This window comes from Poecilia formosa, unplaced genomic scaffold (genome assembly GCF_000485575.1).
Source record: "Poecilia formosa unplaced genomic scaffold, Poecilia_formosa-5.1.2 Scaffold56, whole genome shotgun sequence".
Classification (NCBI taxonomy): domain Eukaryota; kingdom Metazoa; phylum Chordata; class Actinopteri; order Cyprinodontiformes; family Poeciliidae; genus Poecilia; species Poecilia formosa.
In genome coordinates this window covers 2169740-2187943 of record NW_006799995.1, presented here as the reverse complement: position 1 = coordinate 2187943, position 18204 = coordinate 2169740, and the positions used below count along the sequence as shown (strand labels likewise).

At 38.0% G+C, this 18204-nt stretch overlaps 1 protein-coding gene across 2 annotated transcripts in view; it reads right to left on the bottom strand.

Moving 5' to 3' along the window:
- Window positions 1–1058: 1058 nt before the first annotated feature.
- tp73 (tumor protein p73) overlaps window positions 1059–18204 on the bottom strand; it is a 35102-nt gene continuing 17956 nt past the window's right edge. Inside the window, exons 1-12 of one of the 2 annotated variants that reach the window (XM_007553397.2) lie at window positions 17456–17805; window positions 16470–16718; window positions 6905–7091; window positions 6579–6694; window positions 5837–5946; window positions 5442–5584; window positions 5204–5292; window positions 4577–4704; window positions 4114–4268; window positions 3882–4011; window positions 2338–2431; window positions 1059–2071 (exon numbers count right to left, since the gene is read on the bottom strand). In XM_007553397.2, coding sequence (XP_007553459.1) covers window positions 1670–2071; window positions 2338–2431; window positions 3882–4011; window positions 4114–4268; window positions 4577–4704; window positions 5204–5292; window positions 5442–5584; window positions 5837–5946; window positions 6579–6694; window positions 6905–7091; window positions 16470–16718; window positions 17456–17476 — 1824 coding nt within the window. In that variant the 5' untranslated portion in view covers window positions 17477–17805 and the 3' untranslated portion in view covers window positions 1059–1669. Of the gene's footprint in view, window positions 2072–2337; window positions 2432–3881; window positions 4012–4113; window positions 4269–4576; window positions 4705–5203; window positions 5293–5441; window positions 5585–5836; window positions 5947–6578; window positions 6695–6904; window positions 7092–16469; window positions 16719–17455; window positions 17806–18204 lie in introns of those variants that run through there. The other variant, XM_007553398.2, reaches the window with a different exon arrangement.

The following is an 18204-nucleotide window of genomic DNA, read 5'->3' as shown; positions in this document are numbered from 1 at the left end:
GGTAGAGGACCCAAGCTCAGAGGATGAAAGAGACCACCCACGGAGGGTGAGAGGGGAATTTTTTATATATATAAAATTATGGATATTTGCATAATATCACTCAATATACAGTAATGAGAAAATATTTGAAAACTTGACATGCGAGTTGAAACTCTTTATTAGTATAATAAGGAGAGACATTAAGGAGGGGAAATATTTAAAATGATGATTTAAAGAAAAACACTGTGTTTAGCAAAATACACTGAAGAACATCTTACATCGCTTTACAAAACTAGTACAAAAGAGAAAGGATATTTGATCAGAATATTTAAGCAAAACATTTTTATTTACATTTTGAAATTTCATTTACCTAATACTGATCATTTGGACATTTAACTTTAAAGCATTAAAGTGCTTGTTCTTAGACCATGCAGTGGTGAGTAGGTAACATTATGTTTCTCACTGAGGAGTCTTCAAAAAGAAGCCATTTTCTAAGGATTTTAGAAATTGGCTGTAAATTAGGTTTTTATTTTGGTGCAGACCAAAGTTCTGCACATAAATGTGATGGTATCAAACAATTTTTTATTGTTGGTTTGAAATCGACACAAAAACTGGAATGCAGTCATAAAAAAGAACCATAAAGACACACACACACACAAATAAAAAAAAGCTTTGAAAATGTCTTAAGCCATCTTCTTTTCTTCTTAATATTTTTCCCTTGAGTAACTGGGCATTCATTTAGTATACTAAAAGGGCTTTGAGGAAAGGTTTTCAGTCTTTGTATAATTGAAGAATGGTTTAAGACTAGCTATTCTTGCAGTACTCAACACATGGCAACCTTACGCTGCAAGGACTTTCAAGCTACTCTGAAAATCCATCTTGATGAACAAGGATCTTACTCTTAATTTATTATTTACACAACAAATTAAAATCCAGTCATTTGAATATAATACTGTTTCAGAAGCTTTGTTTTTTTCTGCTGTTTGTGGATATGTTACTAAAATAAAGGACAAGCACAGTATTTTCTACAGCATATTAAATAGTAAAAGCCATAACACTTGTTAACATATACACAAGTAAAGCTGAAGCCAACATAATGAATAACATATTCAATTAAAAGTTATTCATGTTGTCATAGTTAATAAAAAAAATACATAACTGTGGTATTGTAGCCATAGCATTGACTTACTATTCAGTCCTAAACATTTGGTTCATACGGCATCATTTAGAATCTAAATACTCTTACCCACATCTATTCCAAAACATTTACAACATACTCTATATACATTTGTACAAGTTAGGAAAAAAACTGAAAATAAAATAAATAATTTAGTTGAGAAGAAATTCCATGCAAACAAATAAAAATACCCTGTAAAACTTGCAAACTGGTGGCTGGCTTTCTACATGTGAACATTATGACCGGGGAAAAAAAAAAACAAACAAAAAAAAAACAGTTGTAGGTATACTGTTTAAAAAGTCATGGTTATATCTGTAATTTACTTCGCATGTGTGGAATTATCCTGGGAGGAAAATCATTTTTAAAGCTATTGAGAATAATCCAACAATTTAAATGGACGTTAATTCTTTGGGAAAGATCAGAACTTTCGAAACCACCAGACATCCTGATGGAGCACAAACAAGCAATTAATTATGTTGACATAAAAAAAAAAAAAAAAAGAAAAGTGCAGTCTCAGTGAACATCGCTCTCCATGAATTCCTCCTTGATGGAATGCTTGCTTCGGGACTCTTTGCAGTCAGGCATGTCAAAACCAAAGTCAGCCCATTCATCAGGAGCTGGGGTCATCCCCGATGGCCCCACAACGCCAGGCCTGTTGGGGATTGTGATGGTGTGGCGGACACGAAAGTGCACAGCCTCCATGACTCGCTGACGTTGCAGCTCCCCGCCTGCGGCCCCGATGGCTGCCATCGCCGAGGCTGCCATGTTGCTGCTGGAGCGAAGTAGCTGCTGGCCGTGGTATTCGTGGTGATGGGTGGGGTTGGGAAGCTGATGAACAGCTCCTTGCTTCATGTCCTGCAGACCTCGCCAGATTGCAAGGCGAGACTGCTCGGGTATCTTCAGCGCACCTAGATCCTGGGGAAGGCACAGACAAGAATGTAAAATTGTAATAACGCAAAAGCACAAAGCAGAATAATTACAGTGCCCTCTTGTGGTTGAATAAAAATGTGTTTATGGGGAGTGACAACATTTAAAGCAATGAGACTTTACGTCAGCTATTAAGCAAATTGCAGGTTTAGTGTTTTTGTTGTGCTGTGCTCTTTGCTTGATTTCTTTTTCTTTTCTATAAAGCCAAATCCATAAAGGTGTGTCAGGTAAATGATTAATTTCAGAGTAGTTACCTCCATTGTAAGGGTTTGGAGATGGTAGACAGACTGGAGGCCTTGTGAGGTGAAGTACTCAATGAAGTTCTGACAACCCAGACTGGTGAGAAAACTGTATGGAAAGAAAAGCAGGGCTTCTTAGACCAAAACTACAGCTGAAGGAAGGACTAAAATATGAGCATTAATTATTTAAACACTATTGTAAACTATAATTATTCCTTAGCAGAACGAGGAACATCGAAACTTTACCTTACTGACTATATTTGATTTAATAAGACTGTAGAAGTACACAATTTTTATAATTTTGTGTCAATTTTTCTTTGCTCAATTGTTAATCATTATTATTTTTTTATTTCTGTATTTATTTTGAGACTGAGTGACAGATTTACTGCACAACTCTGTTATCGAGTGCTTATGCAAAGTTACACGGCATGATAGATGCGGTGGAAGCAAGAGCATACACATGCATTTGTATTAATGATTCATGAGGACATTCTTGATTTGCTGAAAAACCTTTATTATAAATACATGAAATGTTAAAAGTCTTGGTAATACAAAGAGGTTGTAAAAAGAGTTTGACTGTACATTGTAACTGTTCAAATATTCAAAACAGCCCCCCCACCCCCAAAAAAACCAAAAGGATGGTGTATCAAAACTGTCAAATATATCTTAAAGACCAGGGACTGCACTGACACATTATCCTCAACAAAATATATAAAAAAAAGAACGTGGAAAAAAAGCTTTAAATTAATACAACTTAAACATTTCCTTTATAGAAAAATAGCAGTAGTGCATTGCAAAGCCAGACTGTATACACAGTGACAAAATGAAGGATTTTAGATCTAAGTTCGTAACTAATAACAAATCGTTGCTGTCGGACAGAAATTTCATAACTCCCAAAAAAAAAATCGACCTCTACAGGAAATGTAAATTAACTCACATGTGACATGCTCATCGATGCATTTCAGTAATTATCAATGGAACCACAGAGAGGAATGGAGAGTGAGAGCAACAACTGAGTTGATTCTCACAACAAAATTGAAAATAGAGACACAAAGTTTTTGCCCGACAGCGACAAAATGCTATTGCAGGCATAATGAAGGTCAACACCTCTTGACCAGCTGTGCTACATAAACAGACATTTTGATGTTTTAGGTTTGTGCCTCCGTGGTCGCCACAAAGCATTTTAAAATCAGTTCCATAGTGGGTGCAGAATGCTAGACGATACGACGGCCAAATTATGGGGAGAGAATAATAATAATAGAAAAAAAAATATGAATATATATTTTTAAAAGCTGGACCTTCATTATGGCGGCAGTTATAAGGTAAAGAGATTTGCATTGTCATTGCAAGCTTTTGTAAAGCAGCCATAGTCACACCAAACTGTCTACATTTAGACATCACCTGGCAAAAAGTAAACTTAAACATGGCCAAAAAAAGAAAAAGTAACTACTGAAGCATCAACATCCCACTATTTCACATTTAACCCAACAAGTGCATCTGACTGCCGGCTGGCCTTTTACAGTTGGCTAAAGAAGGAGTGTCACTGCAGGGTGAGGTACCTGACAAGGCTGGGGTCAGGGTTATAAGGTGGCGGGCTGCAGTGGGAAGCAGACACTATATTCTGACTGCTGTGGCCACTGTTCATGTCACCGTTACCCTGCATGTGGTTGCTGTTGAGCATGCTCGGACCTACGGGGAAGAGAGGAATGATCAGGAACTGTGCCTCACTGGGTTTGCACTGGATGCGCTAGAGGTCTAATGGCAGATCATGAGAGTGTTGTAAACACTTACCCATGTGAGTAATGGTGGGGTTGGCATTGGGATGCTGCTGAGGTTGGTGCCCCACCATCTGGTTGAGGGACTGCGTCTTCCCGAGGCCGCTGTGTGAATGCATCTTGTTCATGTTGGACAACGGAGAATAAGAGGAGGGGGATGCTATATGGTTCCTGTCGGAAGAAAATAACAAAACGAAGGATAAATTGAAGTTTTGTATTGCATCCGTAGATGACCTTATATCAAAAATATACATACATTTTTTTTTTTTTATCCCAAAAGAGATCCAGTGTGGTAAAAAGTATCAACAAAAACCAAAACCAGCCAGCATAATTCAACAATTAAACAGTGAAATGTCTCAGGAGCATTTACACATTAGCTATCACATTTGTTTTTGCACTGAGCAGTGCTAATGAATGTTTTCTTCTTCAGCCATAATCCATGCACAGCTGCAGCATGTGTATGTTTTATTTGAACTCACGGTCTCTGCAGCAGCTGTTGTTGTGTTTGTTGTCTATAGGAGTCCACCAGAGGCTGCGGTACCAACTCCACCAGCTCCAAACTATCTTTAATCTTCATCAGCAGCTCAAAATTCTCCCGCCCACGAACCTGCACACAAAGACAGCATCAGCAATAATGATGATCAATAGTCAGTACCATTGACAAACTACTATCACATTTAAGAGGTGTCAGAGTCCAGTTTGTACAGCAGGGGGTGCTAAAACCAAGCACACCAAGAACTAAGGAATACCTGAGCTTGAGACCTTTCCTTTTTACTGATATTTATGAAAAGTGTAAATTCCTTTAAAATTGTGTTTTTAGCTTTAGGTCAGTTTACTTCAACTTTATGTTGGGAATGTTATAGATAAAATAAGATTTAAAAATCCAGAGCAATTGTTTTCTGTGTCATAACAACGTAACATGAGTTTGATTCGAGATCTGTTTTGTATTTTGCTGTGATTTTGTGAAGAAAATAAGAGGCAATCATAAATTAATGTCTGCGAAGACTTGTCTATTGCTGGATTAAATTTGACAGCTTACATTGCTAAAAGATCAGATGTAGACAAAAGGTTTTCATTTATGAAAAATCTGTCAAAGTAATTCTTACAGGAATATAGTAAATCTCTTCCTCTCCATGCCGTCTTTTTCTTATGTTGATATGTGGACTGGAAATATTTGGTGGACTCTGTTTAAAATCTGCAAAACATCAGAAAACAATGTCATTCAGGTTTTAAAAACTCAAAAAAATAAAAAAACAACAACAACAAAAAAAACATTCAAAGCCACTCTTGACGTTTGAAATGTCTCAGCAGCACATAGAACATTATTCGTTTTTATCAACTCACTGCGCTTGTTGGCACTTCCGTTTTTGGCCACGCTGTCATTCAGGGCCTGTTGCTCCCTGAAGTGGTCCTCATCTGCTTTACGGTCTCTGCCAGGACATGCGCATATCCGACCCTCAAATGATCGTCTGCCCAACACCTGGCCACTACGGAGACAATCACAGAATTGAACATGTTTGCTGGCAAAACTTTAACTGGTCCAATATAAACTGAATTAAAATGACAGTAGAAGAACTGAAAAGTTTCTCCTCTGCTCTGCTCTGCTGTAGACCTGTCAACACTTTGACTTTTACATAACCATCAAAAGATCATTTAGACTTAGATCAACACATTTAAGTCTAAATGCAGTGTAATTTAAAAGAAGAGCTATCGTGGGGAGTCTTGTGTCAATGACTTACTCTCTGGTTTCCAAAGTAATGATGATGAGAATTGGTCTCCTGTTCATCCCACCCACACAGCTGCTGTTGCACATGAAATTATAAAGGATGGTAGTGAACTCAGTCCCAACCTGAAACACAGCACAACATATTTAGGTTAAACTGTCTTAGTCTGTCTGACACTTTCAGAAAAGTTTCAAAATTATTCCTCAAGCTGTTATGTTCATAACATTAATTAACCACCAGGGGGAGGTGTTGTAGTGCACTTTGATGTGAGAAGAGACAATCGTGCCTTTTATTGCCCTCCACAGGTGCAATCACAGACATGATGATGCCCGTTCATGTCTGCACACGCCCGGAAGCTTTATTTATAGATGTGCCTACTTCGAGGGACTTGAGTGAAATTCTCTTTTTCTCCGCAATGATCTTGACTAAGCGACTTGTGAATTTTAATTTGTTTCTAATTTCAGTAGAAAATACAAAAGCATTCAAAGACTGCCACATATTTTCACTTGCTTTTTTCTTCCTTTCCTGTTCATTTAACATCTTTGAGACTTTCCTGTCACAAGAACTTACTTAAAGTACACAACTTAAAGAGGATATGTGATCATTTAGAGAGATCACATAAAGTTTCCCTTTATACAGATGATGTCTTTCTATTCATCTCCACATTTCTTGGCTGTGTGTTTTCAGTTCTCATCCATCCAACTAAATGCATTTCATCGTGTGTCTCACTTATTCACGGAAATGTTGAAGCACCAACCTGCGGAGCCTCATAGGGCACAAAGACACTTTGCCTGCCAGTGACTTGATCGTCCACATACTGACAAAGGTTGTTTCCCTCTACTCTGATCAGGTGACTGGCTGGAGCTGTTTGACCTGAGGGGACAGTAAGCATTTAGTTTGTTGACTTGCGTCCAAACACAGCGTATTCAGTATAAATCCCTTGAAGTGACTACTGTGACATCAGCTCAAAATCAACCAATTGAACTGCGCTAATAAACAAAACTGAGCTTTATTGCTACATTTCTTTTACATTTCGCATAATATTATGATGTCATGTGAAATGTAAAGCGTGCTTTGTTATACCATCATTGAATTCCCGTCCAAGTTCGTGATTGGGGCACCTTTTGACGACCTCTGTGACGTGCTCTGCCTTTTTGTAGACTGGCATAGCTCGGATGATGCTCCCATGAGGAGGAGAGGACGACACCTTGATCTGGATTGGGCAGGTTTTGGCAATCTGACAGTAGAGTTTCTTCAGTAAAGGAGAGTACTAGAAAAAAAACGAGATACCAGAAATTAGTCCCATAGAATAATAATAGTAACAATAATATTGAGTTTTTAAGAAAAAAAAAAAAAAGAAAGGAAATTGAAAATGAATGACCAGAAATGAAAGTGATTTCCAAGCTACATATTCTGGGAACAATTCAACTGATATGTTATACTAACATCTGTAACATGACGGCATGTTTTTCTTTCTTTTTGAAAGCAAACTTGCATCTTACATTGAATGCATTTTGAATGTGAAACTGTTTTACACATAACAGTCACAGTGATTGCACAGACACACGACATTATAACAGCCAATGAGTGAAATTAGCACAGTGCACTAATAGCATTGTTGTCGCAAAAATGTCTCAAAGTGTGGAGAAATTAATTCACTGACTGAAAAACTGAATGCAAGTGCAGACAAACCAGCAAAAACAAAAGAACATGTCTGACGCAAATATGAACGAGAACAAGATTCTGCAGGGAAAGAAACAAATAGAACTGTTAACCAATTATTACCTGAAGATTATTTTAAAAATATGTGATCTGATGTAAGCCTATCACTAGAAATAAATTACAGAATACTGACTGGATTTGTTCGTGAACCGCAGACTGCGGAGGCCATACTCTATGACCAGAAGTATAAAAAAAAAAAAACAACAACTGGAAATCAGCAGGCTAAAAGAAACAATGTTTTCTCTTAAGTCGTTCAAGTTGATTTCTCTTAACAAAAAAAACTCAAAAAGAATATATGCTGATCGTGTTAAAGCCAAATCTTTTGCAATCCCTTAGTTTACAATCGTCTGCACATGTACACACATGCTTGTGAGAGTGTAAGTGGCAGAAATACGTGCATAAAAATACTTAGCAAGAAATAAAACAGGCTCAGCATGTCACAACTCAATCTACAACCTTCCAGGAAAAAAAATCTAAGAAGTCTGTTCAGGCTTGTACAGACATGCTATGATGTGCTAAAAAGCACATAAAATAGCACCTCCCATAGGAGGGATAAAGTACATGCAGCTCTAGATCTGTAATGTAGCATACAAAAACATGAGGGTGGAATCTTGTCTTATTTTATAGATGGAAGACAAGAAAAAAAAACATTAATAGACCCACAGAATTAATAGATTTCATCCAGTTGCTCTGGATGAAATCTGTAAATGTAAAATAACAGCCACGATTCATCTCTACCTATTATTTTCCAATGATAATCTTTTCAAAAGTGAATCATTTGACAAATTCCAAAAATAATAGTAGTCATTTTACATTACAAGGACCGGCCTACTGTTTCATCTTGGAAGTGGAGTTTTATGAACAATGCATTTTTGAGACATTTTGGGTCTAATAACAGATGTAGTCGAGAGTGGTAAAGTCCTAGTGACACTCACTACCTCAAAAGTCTGATTTTTGCATGAGCACGCAAAACACCGCTTGTAAAGTTTACAAGGTTGAGTTGACAACTCTTCTGCGTCGATGCCCTTTCTCCAGGAAACAAAAGAGTAAAAAAAAGAAAAATGGATAAATCACAGAAACATAAAAAACTTTTTTATTGAAAACTCTGTGAAATGTGAAGTCGTGTCTACATTTCATTCAGACTGCAAGACAGGGGAAGAGATCAAGACTTTCAGCAGGCAGCAAGAAAGATTAACGTCTTACTGAAAAGTTGCTGTGCTTTTGAGCTTTTAACTCCGACAGTCATTGGGTGAGAGGTGGGGCACACCCTGGACAGGTTGCCAGTCCGTCACAGGGCAACACATAGGATAAGCAACCGACAACACATTCTCACACATAAAGGCCACTTAGACTAACCAGGTAACCTAACAATGATGTTTTTGAACTATGGGAAGAAGCCAGAGCACTTGGAAAGAAACCAGGGAGATCATCCAAACTTCAGGCAGAAAACCATAAACTAGGATTCGAACCCTGGGCCTTCTTACTGTAACACTGCTACAGTAACACTGCTACCAACTTCATACCAATCAGCATAATTAAGCTAACTTATTCTGACTTATGACGGGTTGTTTTAAAACAGCAGCCCACCCATAAAATGCCCTCTTTGTTCATTTCACACACATCCTTAAACACATCCATATACACAGGTAAGAGGGGCCTGACAACCAAACTGCACACACATGCCCTTAGCCATGAGCAATGGCAACGATGGAAATACCTGTGCACAACATTACTCCACCTAAGTTTCCCTAACAAGTCTCAACAGGCCCTCTATACTGCAAATAAATACGTTTCATTTTATTTACCGAATTTTGAACTTTTCATGTTCAAACTACTGGTTTGCTTTCCGACAGAAATTAATGGAACATAAATGTGAAGGATCAAAGAAAATGAACCGTCGAGAAATCATAAAGCGCAGTAAGTTAAATACTAAAGATGGTATCAGATGTGGTGACTGTGTTCTATGTTGTAGAAATTATTTTTACTGATCTTAAAATTAACAATAAATGAGTTTTTAATGGCTTGACTGAACTCAAATCAGATTGTAATAAGTGACCAGTAATCAGAATATATGTCTTTAGATTTTGTTCAACCGGTTTTGTTTTTCCAACAAAGTCTCGTATTTTTTCACACTTTCAGCATTTCGATGCAATTAATTTGAATTCTGTATGTTTTCAGGATCCCCCACATGATTTAAAAGAGAATAAGGAATCTACAAGAAAAAAATAATTAAGTGGTTCATATAATGTGAAATAAAAAAAAGTGCTTTTGTCTCAGAGATTCTGCAGTTCACTACTCCTTGTCTCCCGTACGTATGGTTACGTAAAGCTGATTTCAGCAGCAAAGTTTTTTTTTTCTAAATTAGTCTGACCAAATATTAAATGTAATAACTATAAAAAGGAAAAGTGGTAATACATTTTTGTGTTTTTATCCTTCCAGAGTATATTTTGCTCCTTATTGTGGTCACCAGTATATATACTCTCTCCCACACACACCTACACACACACACTGACACACACACTGACACACACTGGATAATTATTGTGGTCATAGGGCAAGCAATAATAATAAAAAAAAACAAGAATCTGCTGCAGCTCCTGTATCTTCATGTACAGACAAGAGATTATGAGCGATGACTAAACCAAGCTTTATTTCAGATCACAGAGAGTACTGAAGGGAGGAGATAATGTTGGAGAGAAAAGAAAGAAAATTGATTAGGATTGGTAAAAAGAGGGTAAAATTAGGATAAATGTTATATTTTTCCTTTTTAATTATCTTAACACAAACCGTTCCAAATTATAGTCAGCTGACAAACTTGTCACAAATGAAAATAATGCCAATAGTTTCATGTAAAATGTTCTTTTTTACCCACTGTGCTGTAGATTCATTCTTTAGTAGCATTTAATACCATTTTTAGCAACAAACATTGTACCAAATTAAGCTTTGTTGTTCTTTTAGTGGCATACTGTTCATAAAACTGAACCAGAGACATTTATAATAGCCGAGGAAAAAAAAAAAACACGGTCAGTTTTAAAAAGCGCTGCCACAGATTGAGGAATCCATCCTTTCTTCTGCATAGAGGACCACTGAAGGCAGGTCAGGACAGGCTCCTGCAGACAAGGTGATAATTGCCAGACCATCATCCATGTACACAAGCAGCAGCATGCCTGTTGCAAATTCAGCTGACAAATATAAAAAAAAAGCTTGTGCACCTTCAAACTCACACTTAGAATCACCATAGAGTGTGGATACTTTACATATCCACATAGTGTAGAATGGCTATTTTCACTTGCTTTGTAATTGTACATCAAAATGGAAAAGAGACTATTTGTAGTCTTAGTTAATTATTTTCTTTTCACTTTTATGCTTTACATAAACTGACAGAAAAAAAATAAGACCAATTTAAAATAACATATATGCAAAAACGGGCGAAATTACTCTACCCTCAATTTGCATTTCATAAATCATTGACTGCATTTGTGAAAACCAAAAACTTAGACATTTTGAGGAATTTGAATAACATCCTGTAACATGCAGCGGGGGCAGCAGGAAGCAGCTTCCTGGAGTGATGTTAATGCAAGAAACTGACCTGGCCACCACAGTCCATCACTTGTAAATGTTAGTAATAAAATACTGATTATGTATGTGGTTAAGTGCTACGTTATTCATCCCTCTGGTGAATTTAGATTTAAAATTTTTATTCAACCAAGAACTTTATTTCCGTCAGGAAATGAGACAGGGATCCTAAAAGAAATATTGCAAAAACTATATAAAAGGAGTTTTTTTCTACATTTTATCTAAAAAACTGTATGTTGACAATTATTTTACTAAATAAGAGATTTCTTTTAACTTAACTCTGCCAGGGGTACAAATATATCTATTTGCTCCAACAACTTTTAAGCATAAATTCCCATATTTGTTTGATCTGTAGACTCTTCTCTAGAGGCCTACACGTGTGTATCAAGTGAGTTTTCCCAGATTTCATTGCTTGGCAGAGAAAGCATGGTGATGTGGCTGTGAATGATGTATTTGGAAAGTAAGGGAAGGATGCATTGTGCAGGACTTGTTGGGACCTGCGTCCTAACGGAGAGACGCTAATAGCTGGGAAGAGGAGCTCCTCACAAGCTGTAGTGAAGTACATGCTGGAGCCTGCATTTCAGCCGCATCACACACACAACCCACTCCCATCACATGCGGTTTTCATGCGCGCACACACACCCACACACACACACACACACACACACACATGCTGAGTCTGAAAGTATGGAGAAAGGTCTTGTAATTTGACAATGCTGAGGTGTTAGATCTCATTTCCAGTCGCGGTGACGCTCGTCTGCATCCAAGCTAAGGCATCATCTTTAAGAGGCAGGAGAGCGGCAGAGTTTCAGAGCTATTATCACTAATGTGTGTTGTCTTGACTAGACAAGGAGGGGGGGTTACCAGACTGGCTTAACATGGGCTTGGATGGGATTATGGTGTGTGGAAACATTATGAAAGATGGTGGGGGGGGGAAGAATCAGTTCTTCTGTTCTCTGCCCTCTTTTAATGGTGGATCCATCGGTATGTGGCCATAAATCTAACATTTCGTCACGACTGGAGCTGAAGACCTGAGAGGAAAGGATTTAACAATAAAAGCTTGATGCAACAGGTAGCTCAATTTCTTGTAATCTCCAAAAGCGATGCCTTGCCACCCAGTCTTAGTGGGAGGCAAAGAGTTGGGAAAAGAGGCAACTGATTATAGTCAATATTCCCCTGCTGGCATTCCCCACTACCTGAGGCTACAAGGAATGAGCATAGACTTAAATGGTTGACTATATTTAGCAATGTGACTATATGTATCCGCAGAGAAACTTTTCTAAGATTTAAAAAATAATAACAATAATGAAAAATGTTAAGGGCAGTGCTAAGTCATAAGACTTTAGACATCTTTCAACAAGCAGAGCTACAACAGAATACATGAGATCAAGGCAAATTCATGTGCGAAAATGGCCCAGTCAAAGTCCAGACCTAAGTACAATTTAGTATACGTTGCAGGACTTGAAATAGCTGTTATTTAGAGCTCTCCACCATCTCATCGACTGAGCTTGAGGTATTTTCAAGAACGGAATATGCAAGCATATTAATCTCTAAATATACAAAGTTGTTAGGGACAACAGTCATACTCAATTAATCAGAATATTTATTTATTTGATGAAGCTCGTTTGTCAGATTAAAAACACGTTTTGAAAACAAAAACCTTTAAGCAGATATTAAATATGCTTTTTATGAAGTATTAAAATGTTTTTTGCCATTATTCTGATCTAATATTGTGTTTTCATTCCCTTTAAGCAGCAAATCATCATAGTTAGCAAAAAGATATACTCAAAAACATCAGTCTGTGTCTCATTAATTTAAATAATGTGTTTGAGTGAAAGTTGTTACTAAAAGAAATTAATTTTACAATAGTATTCTAATAACATTGAACATGGCTGCACCTCAAAAGAGACTTTCAGCTGTAGCTGCAGAGAAAGATGGTTATAAAAAGTCTCCACCCAGGGAGGTTGAATCCAAATGAACAGCACTCAGATTTTACACGCAAGATACACACAGCAAGCAAAATTAGGTGCAATATTACAATTGTCTAATTTTTAAGATATTAACAAGTTAATAAAGGGACAGAAAAAAAATAGCTCTGCTGCACTATTTTCCTTTTGGAACAGATCATGTGCATTTGTAGATTTCTTTTTTTTTTCCATCTAGAATTATTTTAATTTATTTTAGATATACAGTAATGTTTGTGCAGATATATTTACATAAGTTTATGTCTTCATGTCTAAAAAAATAAATAGAAGATTAAAATGAATAAAGTTTTAACTTATAGTAGTGTTTGAAACCATGTGTGCGTTTATTTTCACTCCATGATAATGTGCTACTTTGGGTTAGGGTAGGGTAGGGTAAGGGTTAGGGTGAGTCCATCCCATAAAATCCCAATAAAATACATTGAAGTCTATGTGATAAAAATATTTTGAAAAGCTTACAGGGTGCAGACACTATTGGAAGAGACTACATATGCTTTCTTTTTCTTAGCAGATTTCCATAAAAAATTCTTAGCAGCAAGTTTATTTGGTTTTTAAAAAGAAAAGAATTGCTTCATAGCTCAAGAAGAGTTTGTTTTTCATTCCATCCTGATTTTGCTTTGCTTCTCCAATTCTACCGCCAAGCCCAGAAGACAGAGCAAAGCTTTATAAAAGATTAAATCTCTCACTCTGATCCCCTTGTTTAATGGCAGTGGAGGCACTAAAATAATCACAGGTTATCTTCTCAATCCCCATTTTCAGCAAAAGTCATTTTCCAGTCAAACACTCCTTTGTGTCTTCTCTTGAGATGATAGCAAAACAGTTTATCTCTTCAAAGAAAAACAAAAATCACCCAAGAAGAACTAATGCTTCTTTTTTTTCCCTCTGAGCGTCAACAAGTACTTTTTGCCAACATTACACAACGAAAACCAAAGTTGTCGTGATGTTTGGTAGACGTTCAAGTTGACATTTTGAAAGTGTTTCAATAGTGAATGTATGAACTTATTCAGCTTTAAACTGATCCAGGTTCAGCTGGAGGTTTCTTTCTGTCATGAAGGAGTTGAGCAGGAAGAGGGGATGATGCAAAGTGAGTAACCAAAACCACAAGCTGGACTTTCTTAGGTTGACATCTTTGTGCCAATTGGCACCGTAAACTAAATTTGACTGCATAACGAATAACTAGGTTCAAATTGGAACGTACGCGGATAAAGTTGAACCTGATGATTGGGTTCTATTAAACTGATTCGATACTTTCTTTTTATGAATTAAACTTTGCAAAGTTTTTTAAGAAGACATTTGTTGTAAACTTTAATAAATAATAAAAGCTGAATTGAAGCAAACTGAATCGAACCTAATAGCAAACGAACCATCTTTGATTCGCTCATGGAGACGTTTTGGGAATTTGATCCGTTTTAGGCACGTGCACAAAACGCGGTGTAAAGCCGGGGTCAGCAACCTTTACAAGAGGTTAATGTTTACTGCAGAAGTTTAAAAATAATTTGGCTGAAGATGTGTAAAATATCAAACGAGTCTATTGAACTTTGTGAGAATTCAAACTGTAGGATTTGTTTTATTATTCAAAGTAATCTGCGTAGTTTAGTAGGTTGGTAAGCACACCAGCAGTGTAAGGATCTTAAGCCTGTTTACTTCAAATCTTCTTAAAATAGTTGATAGAAATTATTCTTTATCATTTCTGTCAAGTATCAGATGAAAACACCAAATTTTAAAAGCAAACAGAGGGATCTGGTTTTGGCTCATTGCATTATTTTTCTCCAGTTCATTATTATTATTTTTATTATTCTGTTGTTTTTTGGGTTATGTGAATGCAATGTGGCTGAGAGATTTAAAGGAGACAAAGAGGGGACAGGGAGACAGAATTGATCAGAGGATAGAAAGGAAAACTTCTGGGCGCCAGAGGTGACAGCCATGAGTGCGTGCTAAAACGAGGAAGAAGGAAAAGACAGAGAAAGAAAAGTGGCGGGTCAAAGACCACCGCTCTAATGTCCGAGGCAGGATCTTCTTACATCACCGAGGACAGACTGAAGGAGTCCATCACGCATGGTTACTCCAAGCAAACACACAGCCCCCGAGGACTTCAGCCTCACACACAGAGTGAGGGGAGAGCGGTTTGTCTCTTGTTTCTCTTGTTTCAGGGAGGTCAACTGTGTGACAGTCGGAGGTGACACCTTTCCAGCGAGAGGTTTCTCATTGGTTTGATGACAAATTACGCAGCTCCCATTTCACCTGTCTTTCACCACTGTCACATCACCTTATACTCCTTTATGCTTCTAATGTAAATATCCTCGGTTTGGTTTCTGTCAGGGAAGATCCTCAAAGAGAGATGACGATCAAGACTTTTTGGCCGAGTTCCACTTTTTTCTGGTCTGACATGTTTATTTCAGTTTTTGTAGATTTCTTTTTTTTTTTCTTACTCTAAATAAAATACAACAAAAATAGGTTCTTGGATAATTAGTATCTTTGAATAGAACAGATATTAAGAAACTACATTTTTTTCCCCCATTTGGATCTCAAAGAATTTGTCTGAACCTGCACCTCAGTTCTGCTAAACTAAAATAAATAACCATCAAATTACAAGCAGTTGGATGTTGGTTTATAAACAGAATACGGTGAGAGTTGATGCACTTCATGAGCAGTAAAAAAGAAAAAGGTTTACAGATTTGACATGCTGATAATTATCTATTGGTACTTATTCAAGCTCTGCTACTCATGGAACATTTTCCACACAATGTGTTGATTATATCAGCAATACATATGTGATGTTGTCCTAAACCTATGTTTGATGGAAGGTTAGGCATCATCATCAGATGAAGATCTGTAAAGGCTTGCATGATAGACTGTGTTTGGCCTTCCCTCTATCCTAAACTTCGGTTTCCCACGATGCACATCTCAAATCGTCCCAAGTTTGATCGTGTTAGTCATTCATTATTATTGCTACCATGTCATCTGCACCAACGCATATTTACTACGACTCTTAGATGCATATTAAATGACGTCATTTAAATATTCTCAAAACTATGACAGAATGCGTCAGTGGCACACACTTAGGACAAAATGTTTCTAAGCAGTTCTATTGGACGAGACTCTCTCTGCTGTGCTAATCAGGCAGATTTCTAAAAATTTTAATATAAGACAAGATAAATCACTGGACCCGCTTTTGCCTGCGCTCAACATGCCTGCACACGTGCTGGCTGGGTTGAATGTGTGAGAATGAGTGTCTCCGTGTGAATATTGATGAGTGTGTGACTAACGCTGAGACAGAAAGAGAAAAAAAAAAGCTCCTGCATGCACAGACAGGGGAACTGCATGTCAAGGCCTCAAACGTGCGTGTGTGTGTGTGTTTGTCTACTCACGGTCCATGTGGCGGACTTGGCGGTGCTGGACTGCTGGAAGGACACCTGGAAGGCGTGCTGCCCCGGGTAGTCGGTGTTGGAGGGGATTGCCGGGGCAGGGGACAGGCCCTCGAAGGTGGAGTTGGGCTGGGAGTAAGGCGAAGGGGTGGGCACGGCCGACGAAGACGTGTTCTCGGAGCTGTAGGGGCTGGCGGACGTGGCGCGGCTCCCCAGGCTCTCCATGCTGCTGCTCAGCAAGTTGTACTGGGACTGGGGGGAGAAGCCAAGAGGGAAGAGAAGCAAACAGGTGAAAAAGGGAGGGAGCAGGAAGGCAGAGGGAGGACACAGCTAGAGGTGCGAGAGAGACAGAGGTTTTGGAAGCTTAAGGGAGGTCGGGTTACAGGAGAAGAGGGATATCTGTGTTTGCACTGTGTGTGATGCTTTATGTGTAGGTGTCCCACATCTGCATTTTTTGGTGAAATGAACACATCATAACACTCAAAGTTGCGTACAATTTAAGGGCGGTCGTACAGAGGTCCTTGTGGCTATGTGATGCATGTTGTACAACACAGACATGACAAGGTTTGCCAAAGTGCATGCCATTTCCCATTTTTTTCTCTCCAGAGTGTTTGTGAAGAGCGATGATGTGCTGTACGTAAAAATAAGTGTTAATGACTTTATTTTAGGGCCAAACTTGGCTGTTCGTAAACTACTTTAGGGTTTTCTGTCGTAGTATGTCCACAAAACACACACAAAAGAATAATTTAAAAAAAAATCATAATCTACATAAACAAGTTCACCCGTTCACTTTGCACAATGATCATCAACAGTAATTTTCTTGATGTATCTTCAATCCATACAATTAAGTGAAAGTAATAGTAAAAATAATCTAGATTTTAAAAACAAAACAGATTTTTTTTGTTTTGTTTTTGACTTAGACACGTCAAGAAACTGCACTAGAAAAATTAACTACCAGCCAAAGAAAATTTAAAGAAAAAATTTTTTACCTTCTTTTTCACGTAGTACATCCTCTAGAGCATTGGTCTCATTTATCAAATCTTCCGCCAGTCAAACGTCCAAACACAACAGAGCACCGCAGAGTGCAGGAGCATAGCCTATAACCTCAGACCTCAAGCAAGGTGTGCATCAGTGGACATGTTCTACCGCACACTCAAGGCACATGTGCTGCCAGGACAAGGGGGAAAAAAAAGGTGAGGACTGGTGTGGAGAGAGAGGAATGATACACTGAGATGAGGGGAGAGAAGCGGAGAAGGAAAAGAGGGATGGGAACCCAAAAAATGGTACGACATTCTAATTATGGCATGCCCGGACATAGACGGCAATGCCGGGGCGCATGTACACACTTGCTCCGAAACACCTTGTAAAGGCCTACTCTAAGTCAACACTGTCTGGTCTAACATCGAGAGCAAGATGCAGGGTGTGTGAGTGAGGAGAGAGGGAGAGAGGCAGAGAGAGAGAGAGAGAGAAAGAGGAAAGAAAAAACACAAGTTCAAAGGTCAGAACCCCCACCGTCCTGCACCGCAGATCAATCTCTCTCTAAATGAGAATCTGAATTGACTGTATTGGTGAGGTTTGTGTGCGCAAACAAGGAATTTGACTTTCTGGTTTGTGCACGCAAACCTGACCAATACAGTCAGTAACACGGTCAGGTGGTCAGCACTCTCAGAAGCTGAAACATCCAACGACTTTGCAAGCTTGTTAAAATAATGTTATATGTTTCACATAAATTGGAAAG